This window comes from Saccoglossus kowalevskii, chromosome 9, assembly GCF_978046115.1.
Source record: "Saccoglossus kowalevskii chromosome 9, keSacKowa6.1, whole genome shotgun sequence".
NCBI lineage: Eukaryota > Metazoa > Hemichordata > Enteropneusta > Harrimaniidae > Saccoglossus > Saccoglossus kowalevskii.
In genome coordinates, this window is record NC_140649.1 from 34,447,687 (window position 1) to 34,474,198 (window position 26,512).

The window sequence follows — 26,512 nt, forward strand, 5'->3', positions numbered from 1 at the left end:
TACACCCCCCAAGTTTTTAGGATCACACCGACTCCAACATTTGCGCCATGCGTGGAAAATCACATTTGAGATACAATTGACGAATGTTTCCTCCAACCATAAATTAAATATGTTTTTGTATGTTAAATTGGCACACGAATTTATATGACTTTCAGATTGTCTTATAAACGTCACGTTTTGTCATACATTTGGATAACAGCTTATTTCTATTGCTAAATTATGTTCCAGTTACTGTGCCTCTCTCAGAACTTACTTACATATTATTAATATCATATTCCACACAATGAATATATGAGAATTTCATCAACGACAAACAAACTAAAAACCAACTATTACACGAACATACAATGCCGGTAACAGAAATATATTTTCATATGTGACTTGCGAGAGATATTTTTCAAGTAATCTGATTATCCACAAGACAAAACGCCTAGGGGTATCTGATCAGAGTCTCTTAGTACTAGAGCGGGTGGCTATGGAGCTGCATTGTTGCGCTACGTTGAAGCCACAGGCTTCCAAGTTATTCAGAGTGCAAAGAAAAAAAAACACACAGAGAAAGCGTCCCGCCAGTTTGATGTAAAAGCAAATACATTTTCATCAAAAAGTAAAGAAAAACGAAAAGGTTATTGGTAAAATAAATGAACATTTGGGGTCAAAATAAACAAAATGAAACTTAGCCAAGCTTGGTACAGTGCAAGCAATGTTACCGTGCCAAAGTTTCGAAAAGCCGACGTGACTACAAAAAAAGACTCTCTTCTCCACCTGTTTACCAAGTCACACAGCATACTATACGGCGTTCGTTTTTCACAAACAGTCTGAAAAACAGCGAGTATCAAGTTATCAACCTTTTCCACACCGCTATCCTTCAAAGTTTGGACTGTGTGAAAAAGTTTTTAGATGCAGCTGGGGAACCCCTTTGTCTGCGCACGCACTGGGTCTTGGGAGAAGAGGAGGCAGCTCTCAACGGTAAACACGCATACATTAGAAAGGCACATACTAGGAATTCGCATCGACATCAAAGAAGGCCCCTTGAAAGCACAACTACGGCTGTTATCGGAACAATGGTGTTTTTGAAATGTATATATTTTATCACCCCTTTAAAAAATTCATTCTCTTTATACAGTCAAGTAAGTCTAAGCGACTAAGGTTTTTTTGTATGAACAGACCCCGTGTGTTACTGTACTGGCGAAGTGTTTCGTTACAATGGACTACATTCTTTCCATTCGTTAGGTAGGTCAGTATTCACCAGCGACCCCCTGGGACAGGCAACTTTTCACACTTTTGCCAAACCGCACGGGAGGTTGAAATCGGCGTGTGGGGTTCAAAGCTGTCATCGTAAGCAATTTCTGAGCATTTCTGTTCTTGGATTATAAAATATAAATTTTCTGAGTGAACCGTTATGCGTCTGTTTGACGCAATTGTTATGAATTACTTACAGTTTACTAACCCTTCTGTTTGTTTTGTTTTGAAGTACGTTACAATCTGATTGTAACATATGCATTGAATAGTTAGATTGCCGTCACATGATTCAGTGACGGGCGATAGCTGGGATATAAGATTCTAAAATTAAACACGAAACGAGCAATCGTAGTTCGATTGACCAACAATGATACAGTCGCGGTAGGATATTATAATTTTACTGTTCCGCGAGAGTTCGATTCGATTTCACATGCTCTTTCTTTATTTCCCGGCTATGCTTTCTTCTTCATTGTGTGCTGTCCCACGAAAAATTGCCAAACCATGGTATTCACGTTTCTGAATTCTGTGAAGACATTTTCACATTTTGAAATCAAATGTTTGAGCCATATCCTCACGATCTCTGAGAATTCGTGCCTGATTGCGCTTTTGAACAATCCATTATTGTGTCGCCGACGGACGTTGATAACTGTAAACTTCTCTCAGCTGTCTGCTATTGGTGAGTCCATTCCGATCGCTCACCGTTCTCAGACATGACAGCCAACGCTTCTTAACCCGCAACAACACATACTTTAAAGTTACTTTTCTCGCTTGGTGTCGACTGATTTTTTTCATTCGTGTTTACATTTTTACAACTAGCATTAGTGGAGAAGAACGTGAAGGGTTCTCCGGGGTAAATACGACGAATGATCGGTTGTTTCCCATATGGCGTCGTCTTTTCATCTCGCGCGGCACCAGACGCTCCAGTCTAAAGAGAACTCAAGCAGAATTTACTTAAATATACAACATTGAAACGACTTTGTTGCAAACCCACGACCCACGCACAGATAAGAAGATAGTATATTATGACAGATGGAAAAAGACGCTTTTTGGAAATCCAAAATGGCCGTCGCCTCTCTGTGTCACGTGAGGTCCAAACAAATTGACTGAGCGGGAACTGCAATGAAGCTCGGTTCCTATTTCTGAATTGACCCCCCCCCCTATAAGCGAGGTTATATAGTTTTAAATGTGTCCGTATTAGGAATTGAATCTTAACGAATCCAACAAACGCGCATTTCTTGTTCATTTTTTCGAAGGCGAATGTGGTTACGCTTCGGATTTTTTTTTAAATATTTTTTTTTTGTAAGCAGGCGAATTACGCCGTAAATAGAAAAAATATGCAAATTGCGTTTTCTGTTCTGTCTAAGTATGTTTTTAAAAACAAACTTTAAGTGTCGTATTAGTTATTTGGAATAATAAACAATGTTTGAAACTCAAGTTTATTTTAAAAAGACTAAATGAGCCAATGTACTAAATAAACCAATAGATCTAAATTTTCATATAAAGTTACTTTGTCTGAGCAATCATGACTAACCAAACTTATATTTTCTCATGTGAATGTGGTCCATACGCTATTTAAGGACTGTCTAGAAGGAAGTATATGCCGAACTGATACACGTTCAAACTTGAAGATCTCATGAGAAAGAGTCAATCTCACACGCCAACAGAGCACGCACTTGCATCAATCTATCTCCGCCGTGCCAAACATCGGGACCCGTGAGTTGGCGACGGTCATCGGCCAAAAAAATCGTCTTGACAATACGGACACAAATATATACCTAGTGAATATATCGTACAGGGGTCGGTCTTCTCAACGCTGCCACCGGATAGAATGTTGATTGAAACATCGAGGAAGATCAAAACGCCCTGTTTATTAAATAGGCAACACGAAAGCCGGCAGTGTTGAGATGGATTACAAGAAAAACACGGAGAGGGAATAAATAGATGGACATATTAGAAGGCGATTATTTAATGAGGCGTGTGTGGCTAAGTTACAAATGGGTTTGTTGAGATGTCGATGAAGACGATGTTGACATTGTTGTGACAAAATTATACTTTATATCACACCGCCTATGTAAAACAATAATACGTAGGGAGATGGTTTATTTTCACTTTAACTTTGTGTCATGTCGTAATCGATTCATAGGCGATTGAAGGTCAGGACAGCGCGCGCGAATTCCATTGACTCTAATAATACAGAATAATTATTATATATATATATATATAATAAATAACTCCAATAACTCTACATGGCCATTTGGTCTACAGTAATCAAGAACGCCCGTATATGGCATTTTAATTAATTAGCGCGGAGAAATGAACCACACACCTGCTTCACATACATTGATATTAAATATGTAAATTAAGTTTCCACGTTCCAATCTCAAACGTCAGCAACTGGAGTATTACTTATTCTGAAATACAAGAATGTCCGTGTCAAATTTACAATTAAAATTGTGCCGCAAAACAATTTAAGGATTCCCACGACTATGAGTACAGAGTAGTAGAGTGTTATTTTATTTCTGAGGCACCGTTACGGGTCTGTATGTCAGTGTGTCGTGTAAATAATTCCAAAGCTAGTGAGGCGATTGTACTTGTGTCACCCATTTTATGACAACCTTTATTTTTTAGTTAATTTAACTTTTGTAAACCAGTCAGTAATTTGTCCAGTAACAATATGGTTGACACTTTCACTGAATCATAAATTTCAAATATTTGATCTAAAATTTAAGGCCATCGATTTCAACTTCAGACTAGCGTTCTAACAATGTTTTTTGTGTCAATATAATTTTTCCAAACTATTCAGTTCACTTCAGTGCAACTTTTGTCATTTTTTTCTCAAAATACTGACACTCTCAAGCTATTCAAAGAACTTGAAAGCAGTAAAACTCAGAAGCCAAAGAAGATTCGGTGTTGTGAATTTGAAACAAATTACTGACGCTCTAATTTATTGACAAGAAGGAACAATAGCTGTGTTTACCATTCATAGTGTCGAAAGTAGAATATCAGAATTTGGCTATATCCCAAACCGCGTATCCAGTGATGTCTACACCCTCAACTCACAATAGCGACAAACTGTGACTATGCGAAGGTTGTTTCACCTCTCACACTACAACTGAATTCAACGACAATGTTAAAATTAGACTCGATTTCCAGTCCGAAACCCTCCACGACTCTTACGTATTCCAGTTATGTTTGCCGCCCTCAATGGTATTAGTTTGAAACGCACGCGAGAAATACGACTTAACAGGAACGGGCAGTAGAGGGGGGGGGGTAACACCTTTGCAATGACGCCAGTACCACATTGCATTAACCATGCATGTAAAAACAACTGAGGCAGGGTTAATAATTGCCAGATCCGCGTCCCAAACACTCGAAAAGTTAAATCTGGTGAGTAGTACTGCTGGTAATGTTGTTTTTCCCAAAGCCCACTTACAAATAAAGTGTAGCTCTCTCTAGTTCAAAATAAAAGAGAAATAAAATTTACAATTGCACTATGTTACCTATATTCTCTGCCGTTATTTTTATTCATTTGATTGTTTTATTGCTTTAATTAGATTTTTTATATCGTATCCCGGTCGCTACATCTGACTCAATTCATATGGAAATGCATAGTTTTCGACGAGTTTTGTCAACCACTCCTTACAGAGATAACCGAGATAACGGCAAGTAAAACAATAAAAATATATTAAATTAAAAAAAAGAGTGAGAATCTCAAGTTACAAACTTTATCAGACCATAAATCAAAGTTGCGACAGACCAAGGCGTATCGCATCGTAAACGTAGGACAGGGGTTTGTCTATGCCACAGAGCGCCACCACCGTTCAAAACATAGGTAAGTAAATGGCCGTTGATGGCGTCATCGGGAAAACACGGTTTAAGTTCGTCTACAGATACACACCTAAGAATAATCCAAACAGCGATTTGTCATTCTAAATTATCCGAACTACTTTTCATGGTTGCAATACTCTTAAAATATGAATATAGGTGTTTTTAAATATTGTTCTTAGTGATTAATTATCCCAATTATCACTTATTTGAATACATGAAATCATTCCATGGTACATTTGTCAGAATAATGTTATCTTCATGATATGATGTCGTATAATGTTATCTTCATAATATGACGTCATACATTTATCTAATTCTGAGCCTTGTATAATGTTTGTGGGGATCGAAAGACTTGGGTGGGGAGTAACGATCTGGCAATATGTTGTGGAACATCTTTTTAGGGACTAGATTTTTTTTGTCGGGTAATGAGTATGGTACGAAATAGGGATTTCTTAATTTCAAAGGTTACTTTCAGCTATATGTGCTGAGTGGCATCGTTCGAAAATTAACACTAAAACATCAGAGTTTGGCGGTACGCATAATAATGTTAACTATTAATAACTGCATAACTACGTAATATCACATTATTTTGTTTTATTTTATGATTTGTGACTATATCATGAGATCTAAACAGTCATGGAGGTATTCGTAACAGGTAAGTGTAATTCTGATTGGGGAATAATAAATATACGCGAAGTATAGTCAAGACACATTTTTTTTCAAACCGCTTACGATACAATTTAATATATTTTCAATAAAATCCAAGTACATCGGGAGGTTGCATATTTATTCACACTTATATTATGCATTCGTCTACTGAACGCTAGAACGATCTTCTCATCCTTGTTAGGGAACACAGGATGGTAGTGAAAAAATTGAACAGAAAATGATTTGTAAGCCCCCGTATTTGTTTTGACTTACTGAATTCGTCTTCAAAAAATCACGTGACCGTGAAAAATTACAGAAATGTGTAGGTTTACTCATTTGTCACTACCACCTGTTCTCGGTTGTAGAAGTCTCGCGTGAGAGAAATGGGGAAACGCGAGGCAGGCGGTGCCATAAACATGTGTATAGAACGTAAACCCCATTACAATATATATGTATATACAAGTATAGAAGTGGCGTCACATCGTCTTAGAGTGGGGGAGTCGTCACCTGCGCATGCGTCAGATGTCGTTGTTTACAAACAAGCGTCTACCCATAAGCCTTTGCATGTTTAGCATGTGTTGTTATCATTGCTTGGGACTCAATTCCCGCGCGTGCGCAGGTGACGACCCTCCCACTTTAAACCATGGCTATTGGAGTTTTAGCCACCTGGTGTTAAGGATGGACAAGAATGAAAGTGGTGGTGGGGAGGGATATTGCACTGGGTAGAAGTAAAATACAACACTGAAATATTATACAGTAAAAAGAGTAAACAAACAAATAAATACGTTTACATTATAAGAAAGACAATGAATCAATGTCACGTGAGCAAATAAATGGCCAACAAGGCGGCTGTATCCATGATGCGTGTTACCGTTCCTCGCACCCTTCAAATAGCGCCCTCATATGCACACACGTTGTCACGTGTACGATGGAATAGCAACGCCCTGATTTCCATAGTTACTCAATTGTAGTACAAATATCTTACAATTCTGACCCTGGGGTCACGAATAATAAAAAAAAAAAACATTTGAAGAACAAAGTACGCATACACAACGCTAGAAATAATCTTATTTACAAGCAGATCACGTTGTATCAGCAAAAAAAAAATTGACAACAATTAGTAATCAATCAAACTACTACATACACCGAATGTTGACAATTTCTACTCGTGTATACATATCTCGGTCAAAACTGAGCGAACAGAGCGGTTGTAATTACATCATTTTGCTAAAGTTTCACCTAAAAAGGTCGTTACAAACTTGAAGACTGTCAGTGCCAAGATATGATAGATGTGGCCACAGTCCCAGAGAGACTTTGATGTAGCTAACAAACATTTAATTCTCTTGTCTTTTATTCATTACTCAGATCAACAAACAAACAAACACGATAGGAACAGCACACGACCGGTTGCCGCCCAAACCTAAGGCTAATATAGAACAGACTAGCAACGCGGCTTTTCCCATTGGTCAGATAAGTGCCACGTTTGTTTTGGGCTGAACGTTTCAATCCAATAAACAACCGATCGAACTAACGCGCCTATGAAGTAATAACGCGAGAGAGTGTGAGACGTTCACAGGCAGTAATATTAGTTGGGTCGTGGTTAATTTTCTTTTTTCTTTGCTTATATAATCTCCAAAATAATGCGACAAAACATATGTAAGTTATTTCTATGTTTATCCTCCATGTTTCTGTAATAATACAACACACAATAAAGATCATTAACTCTGAGGACAAATTAGTGTCAATTACGCCACCTACGGCCGTAATCCCAAATTCAGACCTAAAACAATAGACCACTTTCCCGGAAGTAGCAAAACTGGGGTGCAAAAATACTCCTGCTTTGTCATGGAGGAAAATACAAACATGTCAAATTGTTGATAGTCGATAGAAGGGAATTTCATTTTTGTTACGTCGATTGGCACACCCAGAAACACAGTATCACGAGTGCAAGTTTACGTTACACCCCAAAACGACATATGCGCGCGCATGCGAAACGCCGTATCTTCGACTTCTGGGAAAGTGGTCTATAGGCGTTGCTAGTCTGTTCTATATTAGTCTGAGCCCAAACCCTAAGACCACGTCACGGGTTTTAGTGGTCGAGGCAGAACGTACGCTGGGTGCACAGGCGACTGAGAGATCGATCTTTCCTGGTGCGAGGAAATAATATATAATACACGCCAAGGTATATAGAGGTAAATACGTATGTTGAAATGAAGCAAACTTATACTGCGTGCGTGAATGAAACAAGCTTTAAAGGGCGGCAGTCGTCGCGCCGCGTCCTGTTCGATATGAGACTCATAGCGACGTATACAACGCGTGTAAAATACATTGTTTATTTACATGAAATTCGAACACGCGCTGCGCGACGACCACCGCGCTTTAAAGTTTACGTCACGGCACGTCTTCCCCTCTGCCATCCTAAATCAGGATGCTTGATAACCGAGCCTGTTGTTTCCTTTATGTCACCGTGTTGAGGGACGGTGCTTATGTGAAACGTGTCCAAAAACGATAATTAAAAAAAATGAATAAATATCAAAACAAATTGAACGCGATGACATTATCACGTGAATTGCGCCCTCAATCGATCGTCACTGATTATCAGTTGAGGGCGCTAGTCAAACTGCATGCTAAACCGTATGATCATCACATTTTTTTCAGGTTAAGCGATAAAGCATTGGGATAATATATCTTATGACGCAATGTTTGAAAAATCAACGTACACATTTCTGTATATCAAATCATGTAGTATTTTATACTTTTGTATACGTGTTGCATATCTTATGTTAGGTTGGTTTATTGATGGAGGTAAGCCTTTTTTTACCTCTATGGTTTATTTTACCGAAACGTGATCATATCATGATTAGATGTCATGTATTATATATAAAATTACGTAATATATGTAAAATTACGATTTTTGATTCGACGAGACCGTCTAGCAGACAAAGGTGAAGATAACGATATGTTTGCATGTTTAAAAGATAGCATAAAAGTTGTGTCAACGCGACTGAAAAATTGCAACACAGGGTTTAACCCAAACAGTGAGTATTTAGTCAGAATCGTATGAAACGATGTACTGAGTATTGTGCGATCAGCACCCCCGTTACCGTTTTACGGTACCTAAGGGAGGGTCGTAATTATATTAACTTGTGAATAATAAAAAATGTTAAATAAATAGTTCTAGATTTAATATTTATAAAATTCTCCGAGAGAACAGCATTCAATTTCCAGTATATAATATAATTATATTAAGAAATTACGTCAACGTTGTATATCCAATCAATTAAGTTCATCTTTAACAACGTGACATCATACACCACCTGAAGTGACTTTCCTCCATGATTCAATGTACTGTTATCCCATCATAACGTAGTCGATTAGTGATGCGGGAAGACTGCGACAGCTGACATTAACCTGATTGACCCGTACATCGTAAGATTTTCGGATGGCTAGGCGACACAAGTGTTTCAGGCTTCGTGGCTCGGGAGTTTCTGCAAGAAACAAAACACTATAGTTTTAAAAAGTCCTGTTTAAATAACTGCCCTGACTAACTGCTCTGAAAAACGGTGAACGTCACGACGCGTCGTGTTTGATATGGTCCCATGCAACGTGTACCACTCGTGTAAGATACTATTATTTGTTTGCTTACACCACGGTTACTAGAAGCATGGAACTTATAGTTCCATGCTAGAAGCCGTCCTTACATGAGCCTCGAACATGCTCTACAACACGACAATCACCTTTTAAAGGTTGGAGTTCAAACAAATGTTTAAAAGATGGTCACGCAACAAAATAAGTTGCCGAAAATATTAAGCATAAATGCACAAAGCTTGGTGTTTTAGACCCACCGTGGCTAATGGTTTCACGCATGACCCCCCCCCCCCACACACACACACACAGCCTGACGTCATGCGTTCTGGTATTTTCTGTTGGGCAAATTCATTATCAATGAAATAACATCACTAAAGTTTACAATTATGAACATTGAGGTATAATGTTAATAATTATCAGTATTATACGGCAATGCCGCGCGAGCACCAACACAAAGTGGCAATGTGTCATACAAACCGTGACGGCGATACAAAAAACAATACTGGCAGATATACTATATAGAAAATGGTAGTAAGTAAACATAGTCTTTGGTAATTGTTTAATATATTTAGACGTATACAACCAGACCCACCACAATTTATTAGATTTATCGGTTCTAGTGGCGTTTTATTGTCGTGTATATTAATACGACGTATATTGTCCGTCTCCAGGGTACTGGGCAAGTGTCACATCATTCGTGTTGCAAATATTATATTCCATGCACTCTTTTTTGCTATAAAAGGAATTTCTTTGACGTCTGACGTGACAAACAAGTTGCCTTATACTGCCTTTGAATGAGCACATGGCCGAGTATCAAATGTCTTTGCAAATAAACCACCGTCTGCGATTCCCTATCGACGATTATGGTGCACATGGAGAACAAGCTGCACATGCGCAGTATGCACAGATGCTGTCGCGACGACACACAGATCAATATGAATTATTAAAATTGTAATTTAATCACACAATCAGGCTTGCGGTGACAAGGATTGGGTTTTACAGCCGGCAATGACTTGGGTTCTGTCGGAAAATAACTTATAAGTATATTTGAATATTACGTTAAATAAAAAGTCGTGATTTAAGGCTGACCGCTGTCGACAGTTTGACACGGCACTGAATTAAACACTACTGGAACGTATAATAATTAGAAAATTTACATCATCATTCAAACAGTTTATTTAATATTGAAATGTACACGATGTTCTAAGTAAACACTCGTGTGGAAGTGACACGTGCCAGTCATGGTCCCGTACGTTCAAGACATGGTCGTAGTAAAAAAAAATTGACGATTTCGAAATTGTATTGTGTGTATTTGTTAGCGATTTTTAGTATTGCTACTGTATCATAGGCAGTTATCAACCGCGTTGTTTCACAGTGTGGGGGAAATACGCTGTAATTTCATGCCCGCTTCACTGATCGCGGCGTCTATCTGTGATTGATCTGAGGGCATTTAGGGTCAGTTTCATAGGAGCTGCCACATTAAACCTTCCAAACAAACAGCGCGTCGGGAAATGTTGTCACTGATATTTTTGACATTAACTCGGTCAAAGTCGAGTCAGGCTGACAAACAAATTGGCAGTGATTACACCAACTTGGCAGTGAATGGCAGCAGCCGCCACCTATATAAACATCACGATGAGCAAACTCCCCGTGACACGCGGTCGGCGTTAAAACGAACGGTTACTAAAACCATAACACGAACCTGAAGAGATTTATTTCACTCGATTAATTTAACATTACGGCCTTACAGCATAAATACGACTTGCATTTGAAGAGAGTACATTTACCAAGTACCAAGATGGGTACGTTTTTAATGGCCTTAGCCAGGCTTAGAAAGGCGATAACAGCTGACGACTGCACAGCGGCGTGGCGTCGGTTTTAACTGTTGTCTTGATGGGGATACCGAATTACAAAACAACAGATGGAGAAATGAACATGTCATACAGGCACGCGCTGTAGACTGAGTTTACACGATGACACACTCCAGAACGCCTAGCAGGATTGTGGAATAAAACAACATCTGTAAGTGGACTGCCGCGCAGAAATAACCGAAATCTTGAATACAAAAAATGTTGCCGCCATATATCTGACGAGAATAAATATTAATAAAAAATATTAACAGTTGCTGCATATTATGTTAAATAAATCAGACGTATTCGTCACCGCAGCTTTCTGTTATTAAACAGCTTAAGAGACGACAAGAAATTCTCCGCATACTTTAAGAAATCCGCGTCATTTTCCTAATAGGGGCCAGGCGTCACAGTAAGACGAGGAATAAATCAAATTTTATACGCAAAAGAAAAACAAAATACAATCGATTCAGATTCTGTTGGGCAATAAAATACTGCATTAAGCATCGAGAGTACACGATAAATTGATATGTTAAATCATTATAACATATCTGTATATTTATGCCCTCATTTGCATAATTTATGCATGATTACATAGTCACTCCTCTCCAAAAAAACTGCACCAGTACTTACCAGCATAATCAGATATAAATTGTGACACCCGAGGTTTTGATATTGCCAAATCTACAACTGTTTGATTTCTATTGTTGCGATTGTAAATGTTGCTTCCTTTTACTAACAACTCCAGAGCCTGAAAAAAAAAACAGTTGCATTTATTTATTTAAATCTTATGCAGAAGACAGAGCGTGTCGGCTCAAAGTTCTCTATATGCCACAAGAGTAAATACACTTAAAGCGGAAGGGTCGTCACCTGCGCACGCGCGGGAATTGAGTCCCAAGCGATGATAACAACACACGCTAAGAACGCAAAGACTCATGGGTAGACGCTTGTTTGTAAACAATGACACGCTATGGCCACCTGACGCATGCGTAGGTGACGACTCCCCCGCTTTAATAATCCTTTCATTGATTTGGTATTTCCTTTGAAAGTTTTATGAAAGTAGTGTTATTCCACTGCTCAACCATCGAATTATAGATGCATACTGACTATATTGTTATTCTATTGCTTCAAGTTATGTTTGAGTCGTCTTCTAAATGTTATAATATACGGTCAACATGAATTGCACCTACAATAAGGCACACAGTAATAAAATGTAGTCAATCTCAACAGACGAATGTAGTAGTAAGTGATGTTGGAATATTTTGAATAATTGTCAGATTTGGTTTGGATACACAAAGTCGCTAATACCGAAGCTTCATTACTTTCCAGGCACAACTTTCGAACAAAAAGTATTGTTGGTCACACCAGTTTAAGCGAGAGGGTCGTCACCTGCGCACGCGCGGGAATTGAGTTCCGAGCGACGATAACAACACACGCTAAAATCGCAACAGCTCATGGGTAGACGCTTGTTTGTAAACAAGTTTACGACTCCCCCGCTTTAACAACATTTCGTTATACGTACTTGTAAATTGTCACTATCGGCAGCTATATGCGCCGGAGTATTCCCCCAATTATCCCTTAATGTTAGATCGCCTCCATATTCCACGAAGACTTGTACCGTGTTTACATAACCGCCTTCTGCAGCGTCGTGTATTGGCGCTCTACCGGTCGAATCTGCGACGTTCGGGTCAGCCCCGCGCCGTAATAACATCCGGGCAATTTCCGGATGCGCGAAATTCATCGCCTGCAAGACAGAGAACAATACATTATCATTACGTCAATTAATGTGATTATATATAAATATATATGACGATTATTGCCCTTTCGACTAGACACCGGATACATTCATCTCGCGAACTCTATCTACCACCCCTAAAACACGATAACACAGGCTGTTTAGATAAAATATGTTACAATATTGAATAAATGTTACACCATCAATCAGTAAAAGCGGAGATATGGGGGAGATTGATAGGAGAGACCTTTATAACATCACGTCTCGGTCTTGGGGCACCCACAGCTACCACAGCTGTGTGCGGGTTGTAAGGCAACGTCGATGTGTGTACAAACAGCGCTGCACGAGGTGTCGATAGCATCCCATGTTACGTGTATTCCCTGGCCAATATTTAATACGATATACGAGTATATATTCCCAAATTGACCCGGGATGATCTTCGTTACGTCCTTAAGAAGGACGTCCGTACGTAACACCTCGAATGGAGGCTCCAGACGGCGATGACAACTTGCTAGTATTTTTATAGCCCCTCTAAAACGCTGAATATATAAAAGTGGAAATGAGAAATAACTGAAACGTTTGTTGGATGCTGGTACTCGTTACAGCCAGCCAGAGTAGCATTGCGTCACCTTTGTTACCCAGCCTGCCCTCTATTACGTAATGTGATACCATTATGCTGGCCACACGAGTCATACCATCGATGGTAATAATTTGAAAACTGCTAACGATCCAGGCTATGAAACACTCACCATAACTGTGCTTCATTGTAAATTCCGTCAGTTGAAGAGGTGACCGATCTACCAACCATAACCAATTTTTAATGTGATAATATCGTATCCCCCAGAACAGAGTTGAAATCAGTCTGCCATGATGCATATAATACGCGACAGTACGCATTACAATGTATTTCCAAAGATTTATACAATGTTTCCAATAAGTAAGTTATGACCGAATTAAAAATTTAATTTATTTTTCCATTTTGAGCATTCTGGATACATGCCAATTCAAAAGGCACAACAAACGGGAAAAAATCGGGATTGCCCATCTCCCGCTCACATGGTTTCATAGCTTGAGACAGAAATCATGGAACATTTTTTTATACTGGATGGCTGCAGATTTAATAGCATAGTAATCTGCAGCTGCAGAATCAGGCGGCCAATGACCTATGATGATCTTCTGAGGGCTATCCTCCTATGAGTGTCCAACTTGTTTTTGAATTCATTTACAGTTTTTGCAGTAACAACAGCCTCTGGCAATTCATTCCATACGTATATCACTCTGATCTTTGACAAAAAAAGTTCTTTCTCAATTCCAATCTAGTGTGCCCCTTATTAACATTATACCTTGAAAATTCAGGTTGAGATTACCGGGCAATTTTTCGAGATTACGAAATCTGCAAATGTTCACCTTTGCCCTTGCATCGGTCTCAGTGGTAAACAATATTACTTTATACCACAAGTAATATTTGATATTGTAACGAATTTTAAAACAAAATTCAGCAAAAATGTCTAAATAAAATATAAATATAAAGTATTTATAATAATATCTGAGTTTATGTATATTCAATAGTAATTTTATTCAGTTATGTATTGTACACATACTCGTGCAACGTTACGGAATTCGGATTGCACTTCTTTAATTATAACCATATATATATATACACTAATCAAAGTCTAATAATATCATGCTATCACGTATTACATACCCATGTTCCGTCGCACTATTAATTCCACTGTGGATAAAATAGTTGAACGGGAGGAATGCAGGATGGCGCGGGAAATTTCCCCGCCATAGACCGGTGCATTCCGATTTTATCGTATAATATATATGTATAAAGGAAAAATAAATTATATAACATATAAAGAAAATATTTTGTTTTGTTTTTCCCACAGAAATTGTTCTATTTTTTTGTAGATTAGACACTTGCAGCCTGAGTAGGAATCATAGGGATTAGCTTGAAAACAAGATGTGTTGCACGCGTTAAAGTAAAATATAGACTCGGCAATATAGAACCAATGCTCATGTTATATTATTTGATACTGGAGACGCCAGAACCTGATAGGAATATGGCATATTGGCTGTAAACGATTTAAAATACCATACTAGTACATAATACATTACATTGGACGATTTGGGAATTGGCGAGCGTTACGGACACGTTCGTTGTGTACACAAACAAAATCAACTCTTCGCGTTTCGGAGCCGCACTTATTACGGGATGGTAACATTTAAAATTATTTCACAAACCTGTAACGCGGTCCTGCCAAAAATATTTCGTCTGTGTACGTCACTTCCTAGTTCCAACAACCGTCGAACTTGATCCTCCAGCCCCTTGGCAGCTGCCTCCATGAGCGTTAGTTCACTTTCTTCTTGTACATCGTTGGCCATTACTGTAATAAGACAAACATCTTTAAACTCGCGGATCTTTCCAGCAACCATGGTCTTAATTTATAGCACGGTGAACTCGGCGTCGAGTCCGTTATTAAAACCCTAGTATTCACGTTCTCGCTACTACCAGATAAAGCAATCTATTCATGCTTTCAGATCAAATGTCCATCGACTTGAGAGCACACGAGCAACGAACTAGCGGTATTTTACAAGATCAATTTTCAGCCTGACAACTCTAGGAGATTTGTTTTATATTTAGTATCGATGTCGCTATAAATACGAGTCACGTGTCATGCCCAAGGGTCAAAGTGCTACCGCATTACGCGTAATTAAAATGGTAAGTCGCGCGTGCGCATTACGTTCGTCGATGCATCTGTAAAGTTAGTCGGGAGGGGGCGTATATGTGGATGCAGTATAATTCTTACAATAACCTAGAAAAACATAACATAAAAAACATAAATCTAACGGCCAATAACTGATTAAAAGCAAATACATGCTACCAAATACATGCTACCAAACCCCGATAGTGATATAATTAAATTCACAAATAAAGTGATCATCGTGTTCACCGGCACTGTTCTAGGGAGGGACTATTAACAAATCGGGGGATGTTTCTGGATGAAATTGCTGTATAACCTCTCTATCTGGATTCATATGTATTATTACATTAGAATGTTATAAAACAAGCGTGACTTTTTAATGCAAGAGTTTAAAATCTAAGCACGTGTAGTCCGTGAGGAACGTAAATGTTTAAACTTCGCCAGGACCAGTTTTCTTATCGTAGCTTGTATAATGCTAGATTGTAAATACAATTCTCCTTAATTATTAATTAAGTTTTAATGAGTTGCTTTCACTTTTGTTAACATAGTACGATTCGAGCGTAGTTATGTGGCTCTTGTCTCTGTAGTTAGCTGTACCTTTATTATAATCGTCTATCCTAATTTTTTAGTAAATGAGGTTCTGTATTTTTAATTGATTTTATAATATTACGTAGACATTTTGAGTAATATAAACAATTAATGTTACTATTATTACTCCTTCTATGCCGCCAGCTGAATATCCCAGTTCACATAATGCTATGTACAACTTACAGAAGCTTTGTATCAATTCAGTAGCGTTTCCGAGTCCATGACAAAATATAAATCTTGTGCGAGGATTTCAGCAATATTACAATTGCGAAATAAAAGTTCATTCTGTTTGCCGTGAAACTTGAATGTGCGCGAGTTTGGGACCCGAAATCACCTGTATACTATAGTTAGGACGTCGTATGTCCGGCAATGCTCGCACCCTTATTGTGTACACTTTAATAACATGAAAAATTTACTTCCAGGTTGAATTCAGGTACCAGTCGCCGTTTTTTTCCAAATGAGACGATCTACATATTGTTTGAAGTCGGATGCATTTTTTATTTTTGAACGACTGTCTGTCACATGTTGCTGTTTAGAGCAAACAAAGTATAAACCAGTGGGAGTGGGTCTAGAGCCCCGAACCCGATCGCCGGAACGGGGAGAGAACTACATCATCCGCAGCGAAGAAAGCGAATAAAACCAACACCATTCCTATCACATCATTTTACACATTGTCACACATTTGGATTTATATTACAAAGTCATGTACGGAATTGAAAACATGGAAAACTGAACCCAGTTATCGCAAAACGTGCAAATCGTATTTAGGCAATGGGAATGATTTCATAAAAACAATTGTCCCTAGACGGATACTTTTCATTAGCGCCGGAATTATTTTCAGATATTGATATGACCCATATGTTTTGTTTTATTACGTGTACACCAAAGGGAGTATTAGAAGCCATGCGATTTTAGCAACATGCATTGGTAAATCTATGTTCAAGATTTAGTTTGAAACGATGACTGTGTTCGGTTGTGTAATTCTTCGCTATCTAGAATATAGTATACTTAGTCTAGTATCTTTCAAAAACATTATTTATTTTTGTTGTTGTTGTTATAAGCGAATTATTTTAGATCCAAACACCATCGACACTGTGAACGATATTTCGCTAACCCGCTGACGTCACAAACACGCGGCGTTTCATCGCCAGATGGCACGATATATAAGAGCGATGCATAAATTATATTTGAAACAGGCCTGGGAAAAAAACTCACAAACGATTCTAATATCGGCTCAGAAGACCAAAAAAAAAATCGTTAATCCGAGTAATGATTGATTAAGGTGGGCTTACTCGACTTACTGTGACATTTACATACATACACTGTCGTTTTCTTACAGTATGTTACAGTTGTTTCGGAAGTTACATGTGCATTATAGGCCTCACAGGGAAGTAAAACGTTTTGCAGACGGTGATGAAAACAGTTTTAAAATATCAATGAGTCGTGTAACGCAAATTAAACAAACACAACCATTATCATCATAACATTAAAAAACAAAAGCTTCGATTTGCACAACTTTTTCATATATTTTTTTAATCTACGTAATTCTGAGCTAAACCTATCTCTGTGACACCAAATGAGTGAACGCGTGGGGATATGTTACGTGACATCGCGTATATATACTAGTATGATAATAACATGTAATAAGCTGGAAAATACAATTATGATCGACTACAAATCAAACGTTCTAGCTGTCTAGGTGCTGTGTTGTAGTATATCATGTGGTAATTTAATGCAACAAGGGTTATTATTATGTTGATTGAAAAATACGACAAAATGAAAAGAACAAAGTTTATATCCATACGATAAAACTGAACCAATCAGTGTCCGTATTAGCAAAGATGTGTTAGTGCGTCATTTGAAAACACCGACTGGTTTGCACTTTTGTGGTCCGGTTTAGTTAGACTAAAATATGAAATAATATTTAATAAACTGCTGAAAATAAGCATAATGTCATTTGCAAACAATCGCTATTTAAAATGGAAACAATATCTCCTGAATGCACTTTCTAATCATAGTGTGTAACCTATAACCATATTTTCCCGAGCCTTGACTGATTTCTGCCGTTGGTGGCTTGGTTGAGCGTCCAAAATAAGATTGAGTGCGTTCAGTGCCTAATTTCGTGCCCAATACTTATATAAATGTCAGCGTTACGGCGTTAAGACGAAACATTACGTAATTATAGTCTGTTACCTGTTCGACTACCAATATCGTACTTTCTAAATTGTAGCACAGTCGCCATGGTGGTTGGCAAAATATAACAACTCCACTTGAATGTTTGCTGGACTTCAGACACCCAGACACGTCAACAAAACAAAAGATTCTCTTGTTCTATGCGTGTTGCTTGGCGACGTTTGTAACCATGCATCGCGGCTACGTTTGCGTTCTATTCTAAGGTTGTCACACTGCACATGTTGCAGGTGGAAGGCGTTAGAATTCGCGACACTTCATTTAGTAACACGGCGGTGGAGTTTATGTATTCGGCCTTAAAGGGGAACTTGCCAAACCCAGGGATTGCACCAAGGAATCATGAGACACTATTGTTTATGTTGTTTACAATGTTAATCTATCTTTTGTTATCCATTGTAATCCAGAAAGCAATTTTGTTGTGAGATTAGGCTAAAATGGAGATGCTACCAACAATGGTCTCGGCGAAGCCAACTCTAGTTTGAGTGACATCAAGGACTATAGACTGCTACTAGTATATTCAGGTTGTCTGTGTTTTTATCTTGGTTAAACTTTAGCCGTTATCGCAAAATGGCGACCTTAGTAATTGCAAAGATATGGTTTTCATCCATAACATAATCCCATAACATAATTCTATTTCCAGTCAATTTCAATATATATATTTTCAAGACCACTGGAGCTTTCGAATTTTGAATATAAAATATATTAAAGTCATAAAAAATAACCGGAAATAACCGAATACCAGAAAACGGCATAACCACAACGCGATGACATCGATGATTGTCGAAACAAGATCGGTACAAAGTCCATATTGACACGCTTCTTCAGAGTCATATATGAACAAACTATAGTAATTGTTATTTGCCAATCGTAAACTTACCCGAAAAGCAAGGCGATGTAATTTGGCCAATATGTCGCTGTATTCGGTCGTACAAATATTGTGTCGCCAACCCCTGGTAGCGGCAGAAGAATCTTACCACGCTGAAATTGACCTGGTTATTCCACCATGACTGGGATGACGATACCAATTCGGGCATTTAGATCTCTAAGAAATATAATTAGACATATTATTCAGGATATGTCACGTGTAGGGCTAATTATTAATGTTTTGCATTTGACAGTGATCTTTGACGTACTTGATCTATGACCAAAAATAAGGAAAGGAAAAAAAAAGAGAGAAAAAAAGGGAGATGTCGGCGGCAATTAAAGTAGCGCTATACCCGGCACCGGTATAATATAAGATCGGCGTCGCAGTTAAACAATAAATCTAATATCGACCGATTTGCTAACTGCACGTAACACGTTACAGCCAAGGAAAAAATAAGTGAAACACGCCAGCCGAATCGGGAGTAATGAATAACCAGCCGAATAGAATTTGATGTAGTCGTAACATAACGTCCAGGTTATTTATACCACCGCACCTTTTAAATCCAGTCGCTTAGTAACCAATCCAACATGTCCGGGCATTGCATTGTGGGATTACATAACATGGCGGTAGTTCAGTCGATACCGGGCAGTTGACGCCTAGTTGTGTTCATATTTCGGTTCTGTCAGTTTTAACTTTTTTTTCAAATTTCAAATTACACTCATATTACGTACCATATGTGTTACATGAGTGTCGAGGAGGTGGGCTGGGCGTGAGCCTCCGGCATTCAAATCATCGAGCCCGTTTCTGAACTTTATCATCATGTATTTACGAACAGTAATGTAATTTATTCATTCTGAGTTCAAACACACGTACACCACACACTAACTGTCTTGTTTGTGCGAATTATGTATACTGCGTACGAGACACAATAGCCATTCTTGTAGAAACCAAAGTTAAATTATGCAAAGCTCCCATGTGCATACAAAATATATACAATCACTGTTGTTTCATAAAAACATATCAAAAAAATGAAAATTCCCAAACATCCGTGAAAGAGCAATGGCATTTCAACCTCATATAGGTTGAAATCATCAGCCAGAAGATGTTCAGCATCAATATATAACAAATTTGATCTGAAGTTTTTGAGATTTGGCTAACAAAAGCTATAATGAGACAATATGCAAATGAGCTACTTAATATGCAAAAACATGGCCCTAAAACTGCGCATTACCCCGAGGTACCTAAGTTACTAAATATGATAAAAATCTGCTCAGAAGTAATTAGGGATTTTACTTGCACAGACAGACATACAGACCACACACATCAAACACATTATCTCCGATATGTACTTCGTACACACGAAAGCTGAAAACGAAAGATATAAAATTATACATCGATTTGGTAAAGTGTTAAAATGTTAATAAACATGGACGAGAAGAAAACAGCCAGGGCTGTCTGTTGTAACATTTCCACGCGTGGTGGCAGCCAATTATAGTATAAAAAATGATTCTCATCCATGTTAATCACAGTAAGAATGAGTACCTGCTCAGGCTGGTGGTGAACAACTTGAATATAATAATATTCACTGATCAACGGTGACACTGTTCTTGTGAAAAGTATCATGACACTTGTAACTCATACCATGAGTCATTGCGATTAAAAACAACGAATCACGCGTACCCTGTTTTCAACATATGTCTGTCCGTCGTATTTCAAATGTTTATATTCTTAAAACTAGTATTTACTTAATGGTGAGATTGTCATGCATTATTATCGCATTAATAACCCTCACTTCAAAAATGCCGATGTCCGCCGGCCATTATCATAATATACATACAAAACAATAAGTTAAATTAACATTCCCACTAAATATTATACGCAGAACACATCCCTTTGATTATTGTGATCACTGTGGAAAATCCTGAACTATTGAAGCACTGGAGGTCGTGGTGTATAATTATCACACAACCATATCCTGTTAAGGTAGAAGCCTACTCATGATTTCAAAAACGCAGAATTTCTTAATTTTTTAATATATTGTACTTCCAGGCAATATAAGAATATTGACTTTGAAAAAAATGGGGGTCACCAGGTTAATTTTCGAGAAAATCATGGTTGTATTTTAGTGGATAGCGGCCATTTTGGCAGTATTATAGAGCTTTTACCATAGGTTCCTATGGCAGAGATATTATGCCATATCTCAAATTGTAGGCTGGTGACAGAGGCTGAAAAAATAATATATTGTTAATGATGGCCTACTTTTTGTTTTTCTGAATTTTTTCAAAAATCTGGGTTTTAAAAAGTGTTGAAAAATGCAATTTTTGTTTAACATTGCGCTCTATGGAATTGTTCTAAAAATAGCTATTTTTGAAAAAATGTAGTACAAGTTTCTCAAAATACGTCACTGTAACACACAATAGAATGCTATTTTATGGTGCCATGGGACAATAGCTTCATGATTTTACATAATAAACCAATGAACATTGTCATGTGATTTATGACCAGATTTCTCAAAAAATATGAGTAGACCGTGACTTCTACCTTAATCTTTCTTGTAATTAAGCTTACACTAACTAGGCTAGGGATCAGTAAGGAGTCTCCACAGATCAGATAAAGAACGAATGCAACTTCAAATTATTGTCATTGACATTGGTGGTCACCTTTTTTGTATTAATTAGTCACGACAGTATACCATATATGGTACTATATTGTTCGAGCTACACTGGCATCGTTACCTTGCTGATGGCCTCTGCACTCCGCCATGTCATGTGTTCAATTTCCCGGACGTTTATCATATCAGACCATGATGAATGCGAATAACTGTGAAACAGTCAAGTAAGCTATGATAATAACCGGAAATAACTGAAGAAAACCTGCTAACTCAGAGGCGACGGCACGAAATTTTGCATCGGGGGAGGGGGTATGCTCATCTTCCCTCGTGCGACCTCACTAGGGGGGGGGGTCGTTGGGCATGCTTCCCTGGGAAATTGTTGAAATCTACACTTTCTGAAACGTTATTTCCTGCATTTTGAGAACAAATTTTGCTGACACAAAGGGTTTCAGCTTGATTTTTTGGTGGCAACGCCCCAACATTTTCAGGAGCCGATCGCCCACCGACGCCGCCACTGTTATTAGGCGGAGAAAAACTATTTTGCGCTATGTGTTGCTACACGCTATACACCGAGAGAGGGCGTGATTTTACACTGCCACTCGAACGTTCTCCTATGGCGGTACATCTCGTTATTCAATCTCTTGACGTTTTCTTGAAAACTGTTGTTTTCACGCAAATCACTGCTTAATCAATTGAATTACTTTTCTAGGAACCTATTTAATCATTTTCATTAATTTCAAGAGAGACACATATGTAAACCAAAATAAACACATGATATGTTTTATTTGCCACTCTCCTGGAAATAAGGTTGTAATTAACTATCATTAGAATTGATTCAAGAAGTCGTATTTTGGCGAAAATTTCAAATTAAAACAGTGAAATTCGTTATTTTGCGATTGGAAACTAAATCACTAAAAACGATTCGAAAATAGATTTTAGGCCTACCCCGATGTCCAAAATTACTTATTGGTTTATGAATATTATCATAGTTTATATATATATATTCATTAAAAAAATGAGTTTCAAACTGCTATGTACTATCAGTTATTCATTGCATGATAACGAGGCCCCTTATTTGCATACTGGTACAAGTATTTTCTGGTGACGTCAGCGTAGACTGGGTAGTGGAACTGTGACGCGGTTCACAGGCACTTTAATAATTACTTTACGCATACGATTTTTTTCCTTTCCCTAGAACAGAACATACCCTAGTCTCTCCAGCTAAGTCTTAATTATTTTGGTAACGACAACGTTAATTGTGCTTGGCAGCATGGAACTGACGACTATCGACATTATTAAAGCGGAAGGGTCGTTACCTGCGCACGCGCGGGAATTGAGTCCCAAGCGACGATAACAACACTTGTTTGTAAACAATGACACGCTATGGCCATCTGACGCATGCGCAGGTGGCGACTCCCTCCGCTTTAATCTCTGGTCTCGAACTAAAAGCACGCAGAAAATCTCTATATTGACAGCCACAGTTATTAGACTCCTCGTGCTCTTTAAGAAGAAATATATGCATCTCGCCGAGAGCAGCACTAAATATGTCTTGTCATGCGCAGAAGGTTATTTTATTCAGTTTACATTACATTGATATACCACGAGACGTAGCTTCGTCCATGGGATTTCAATCGCTTTCATTAATATTACCCAAATCTGCGTGGTCACACTGGGTCAACTAAATGGACCAACAGAACAAATAACATATACCGTAGAGTGAGTTGAGCGGAAGTAGTCGGATGATTCCCGAAGTGATGTCATTGGTTGGCATAGATATATAGTATATATGCAATGAGCAAAGTGAAATTGTGAAAATAAGTTAAAAGTGAAGTTAAACAATCAATGTGAAATTACAACAAGTCGCGCAGTTTACTCGGGATTTGAACCCGCAATCTATAATTCCATCCACTGCATCAACCAATGTACTCAAGCTGCCTTCAATGACACGCATGATAGTCCCAAGCACAGTCCCTCCACTGGTCAGTCCCTCCACTGGACAGTCCCTCCATTAGAGGGACTGTGTCCCAAGTATGATAAAACAATGTGTTCCGCATGCGAGATTGCATTGCATTGCATTATGGGATTGCCATAACATGTCTTCTCTTGTATACTAGTACTAATTTGCACAATTACCAGGGCATGAATCAGATGGTTGATGATGTGCTTAGCATATCAGTCATAGTACACTGGGGGTCATGGGTTCAAATCCCGCACATTGAACAACTTGCAATTTCTTAATTTTTTTTGGGTATATGCAATGACGATGAATGTTGCACATGTTTTTTTTGGGGGGGCATGGTCGGTGCTCTTCCCCCACGTTGCCTCACATCATGGGTATTTTATAACGTACGTTGTCAACTGCCGGTTACTACTATATGGTTTAATTTCACAGATGGAATTAACACTACTTGACGCGGGAATCTAACAGAATGCAATTCGCGATGGATTCGTCGAATTCCGGCATCATGTATTTTCTCTGAAAAAAACCTAAATAATAAAGCTACCAACAGCCATGACACCGAAAATGACAAATAGACAACCTTCCATAGGTTCCGGGTCCATAATTCAGTACAGCGTTTACCCAGAATAACTGTGCCGTAATATGAAGACACTGTATCCCGGAAGTGTGGTATTAAATACCCGGCACCACGTCACAGGAAAGGTCGCATAGACGAAAAAAGGAATAAGCTACTACTTATGCCATAAAAATTACAAATCATGGTATAGTTAAAACTCAGAACAAACAAATGTAGGAGCAGAAAATAAAACTTTACATGAACGCGTTCGAAAAATATACAACGACAACTTTCCTAACATATAATCAATGATACAAGGAGACATTTGATATTCACAAGTCGGCGAATCATAGAATTATAAATGAAATAACTATATGAAAAACAAATATAAATATAATATAATATACAAATAAACATTGAACTCTGGAAATCCAAAATGTTACGAACAAAACTACCCGAACGTTGACCTAGGTTGGTTTGCTCAAACCAGTGACTTTTGGTTCTCAAAGTTAAACCCCCAAAATAAACATTCTCTCCTACTATTCCCATTACAGTGTTAATCCAATAAGTAGATTATTTAGAGTAGGATAAGAAGACGACCTTCTAAAGGAGAAGCTGTCAAAACCCCGGATTGGGCAGTGCCATGGATTCATTAAAGACAATTGTATACACTTCTAATCTTTCCTTTTGTTTCCTCATTAATTTTATTTTTAATCTGTGACCAGACAGACGAAACATAACACGGTTTAATGATAATGATCGTGTCGTTGCATATGTGACAACAAAATAAACTAACCCAAAACGAGTATATGTCTGGAAAATAGGTAAAATACAAAAGCCTAATAAAATAATAATAGAGTTGAAGTAAAATTTAACATTTTCAGACTCACCGTCGTTGCCGGGGAAATCGCCAATTGTAATTTAAAGGGCCCCGTTGTACTTATATGGGACTCCGGTCACGTGATCGACACTCAGAACAATGCCAGTGAAAATGAAAACATGTACCAACATGATCACAGATGGGGGAATCCCTGTCAACAAAATGAAGGGGGATTTAAAACTGGGTATTTATGGCCGGATTGCTGCTGCATTTCTTTTTTTAGATTTCATCGCAGCCCCTGACAGCTATTACTTTCCCCGTGTGAGTAACTTTGTTTTCCCCGTATGAGTGTGTTTTTGCGTAAACCCCAGCCACACTGAGTCACGGGCACTCATGCGTTCAGACGACCTGCCATTGTTATCTTGCCCGTTATGGGTTTTTAGATAACCCCGGCCGGTAATTTAACAACACCATAACAACCATGTGGCCGGAGTGGGCGTGGGCGGAGCACCATCGAACAAGCAACCATGAACAAAAACTATTTAATTGTTATGTCTGATATCATACAGAGAACAATAAATAAAGCAATTAACACTGACCGGAGCCTGGATATGAAATAAACTACATGTTACGAATCTTCCTTTCACAGGCATTAAAATAAAAGCATACTATACCCCCGGACTACACCACACCACCGTGGCGAGACTTAAAAATTGCTCCGTAAAAAAACAGTTTGGCGCTCACCGGCTAGTTCAAAGTAAATATTACATAAAATACATTGCTGTGCTCTACGTGGTCGCATCAACTATTAGATTAAAGACTTACCCTTCCACTATCTCGATGAAGTGCGCTCACGGCGTTTACAATTTGCTATAGATCGGGTCCTCTGCAAATTCACAAATACAAACCTATAGCGTGGCGTCGTTTTAGTCAATGAGAGCACAGACACAATCCCATTCACATACCCATCCTACTAGAATCTCCATCCAAAAATGTTTTTTTTTTTTACACTTCCATGTATTTCATAAATCGGCGATATTTAAAAGCCATACGTTAACAACGCTTCCACAGTGACTAATTGCCATAGCGACATTCTGCCGTTAAAATACACTGAGACATACAGACTTTTAAGTTACCCGGCCAATCTGCTGTTAAAAAGGGATTTAATCAACGACATGTTCTGGACATGTTTGAATTTCTGTTGGTGATTGGACGCTGCCCGTATTCACATCAATGGTTTAGTCGCTAACGATGGGCAATTTGCCAACTTCACGGTTCATTCCTGCAAACGTATACGAACAAACAAGTCAAAGTAGGTGACGTCAT

At 38.3% G+C, this 26,512-nt stretch overlaps 1 protein-coding gene across 2 annotated transcripts; it reads right to left on the bottom strand.

Annotated features, from left to right (window-relative positions):
- Positions 1-5,646: 5,646 nt before the first annotated feature.
- On the bottom strand, positions 5,647-26,410 carry LOC102806482 (cyclin-dependent kinase 4 inhibitor C-like). Of its 2 annotated transcripts, none has more exons than XM_006816075.3 (6): positions 26,012-26,410; positions 19,252-19,416; positions 15,136-15,278; positions 12,676-12,897; positions 11,787-11,904; positions 5,647-9,203 (listed from the first exon to the last, which is right to left on the bottom strand). In XM_006816075.3, the coding sequence occupies exons 2-6, from the start codon at positions 19,406-19,408 to the stop codon at positions 9,067-9,069; spliced, it is 777 nt and encodes a 258-aa protein (XP_006816138.3). In that variant the 5' UTR covers positions 19,409-19,416; positions 26,012-26,410; the 3' UTR covers positions 5,647-9,066. The 2 variants fall into 2 exon arrangements, with proteins under 2 accessions (XP_006816138.3, XP_085359567.1); XM_085503441.1 differs by lacking the exon at positions 26,012-26,410 and adding an exon at positions 25,257-25,337.
- Between the last annotated feature and the right edge of the window lie 102 nt (positions 26,411-26,512).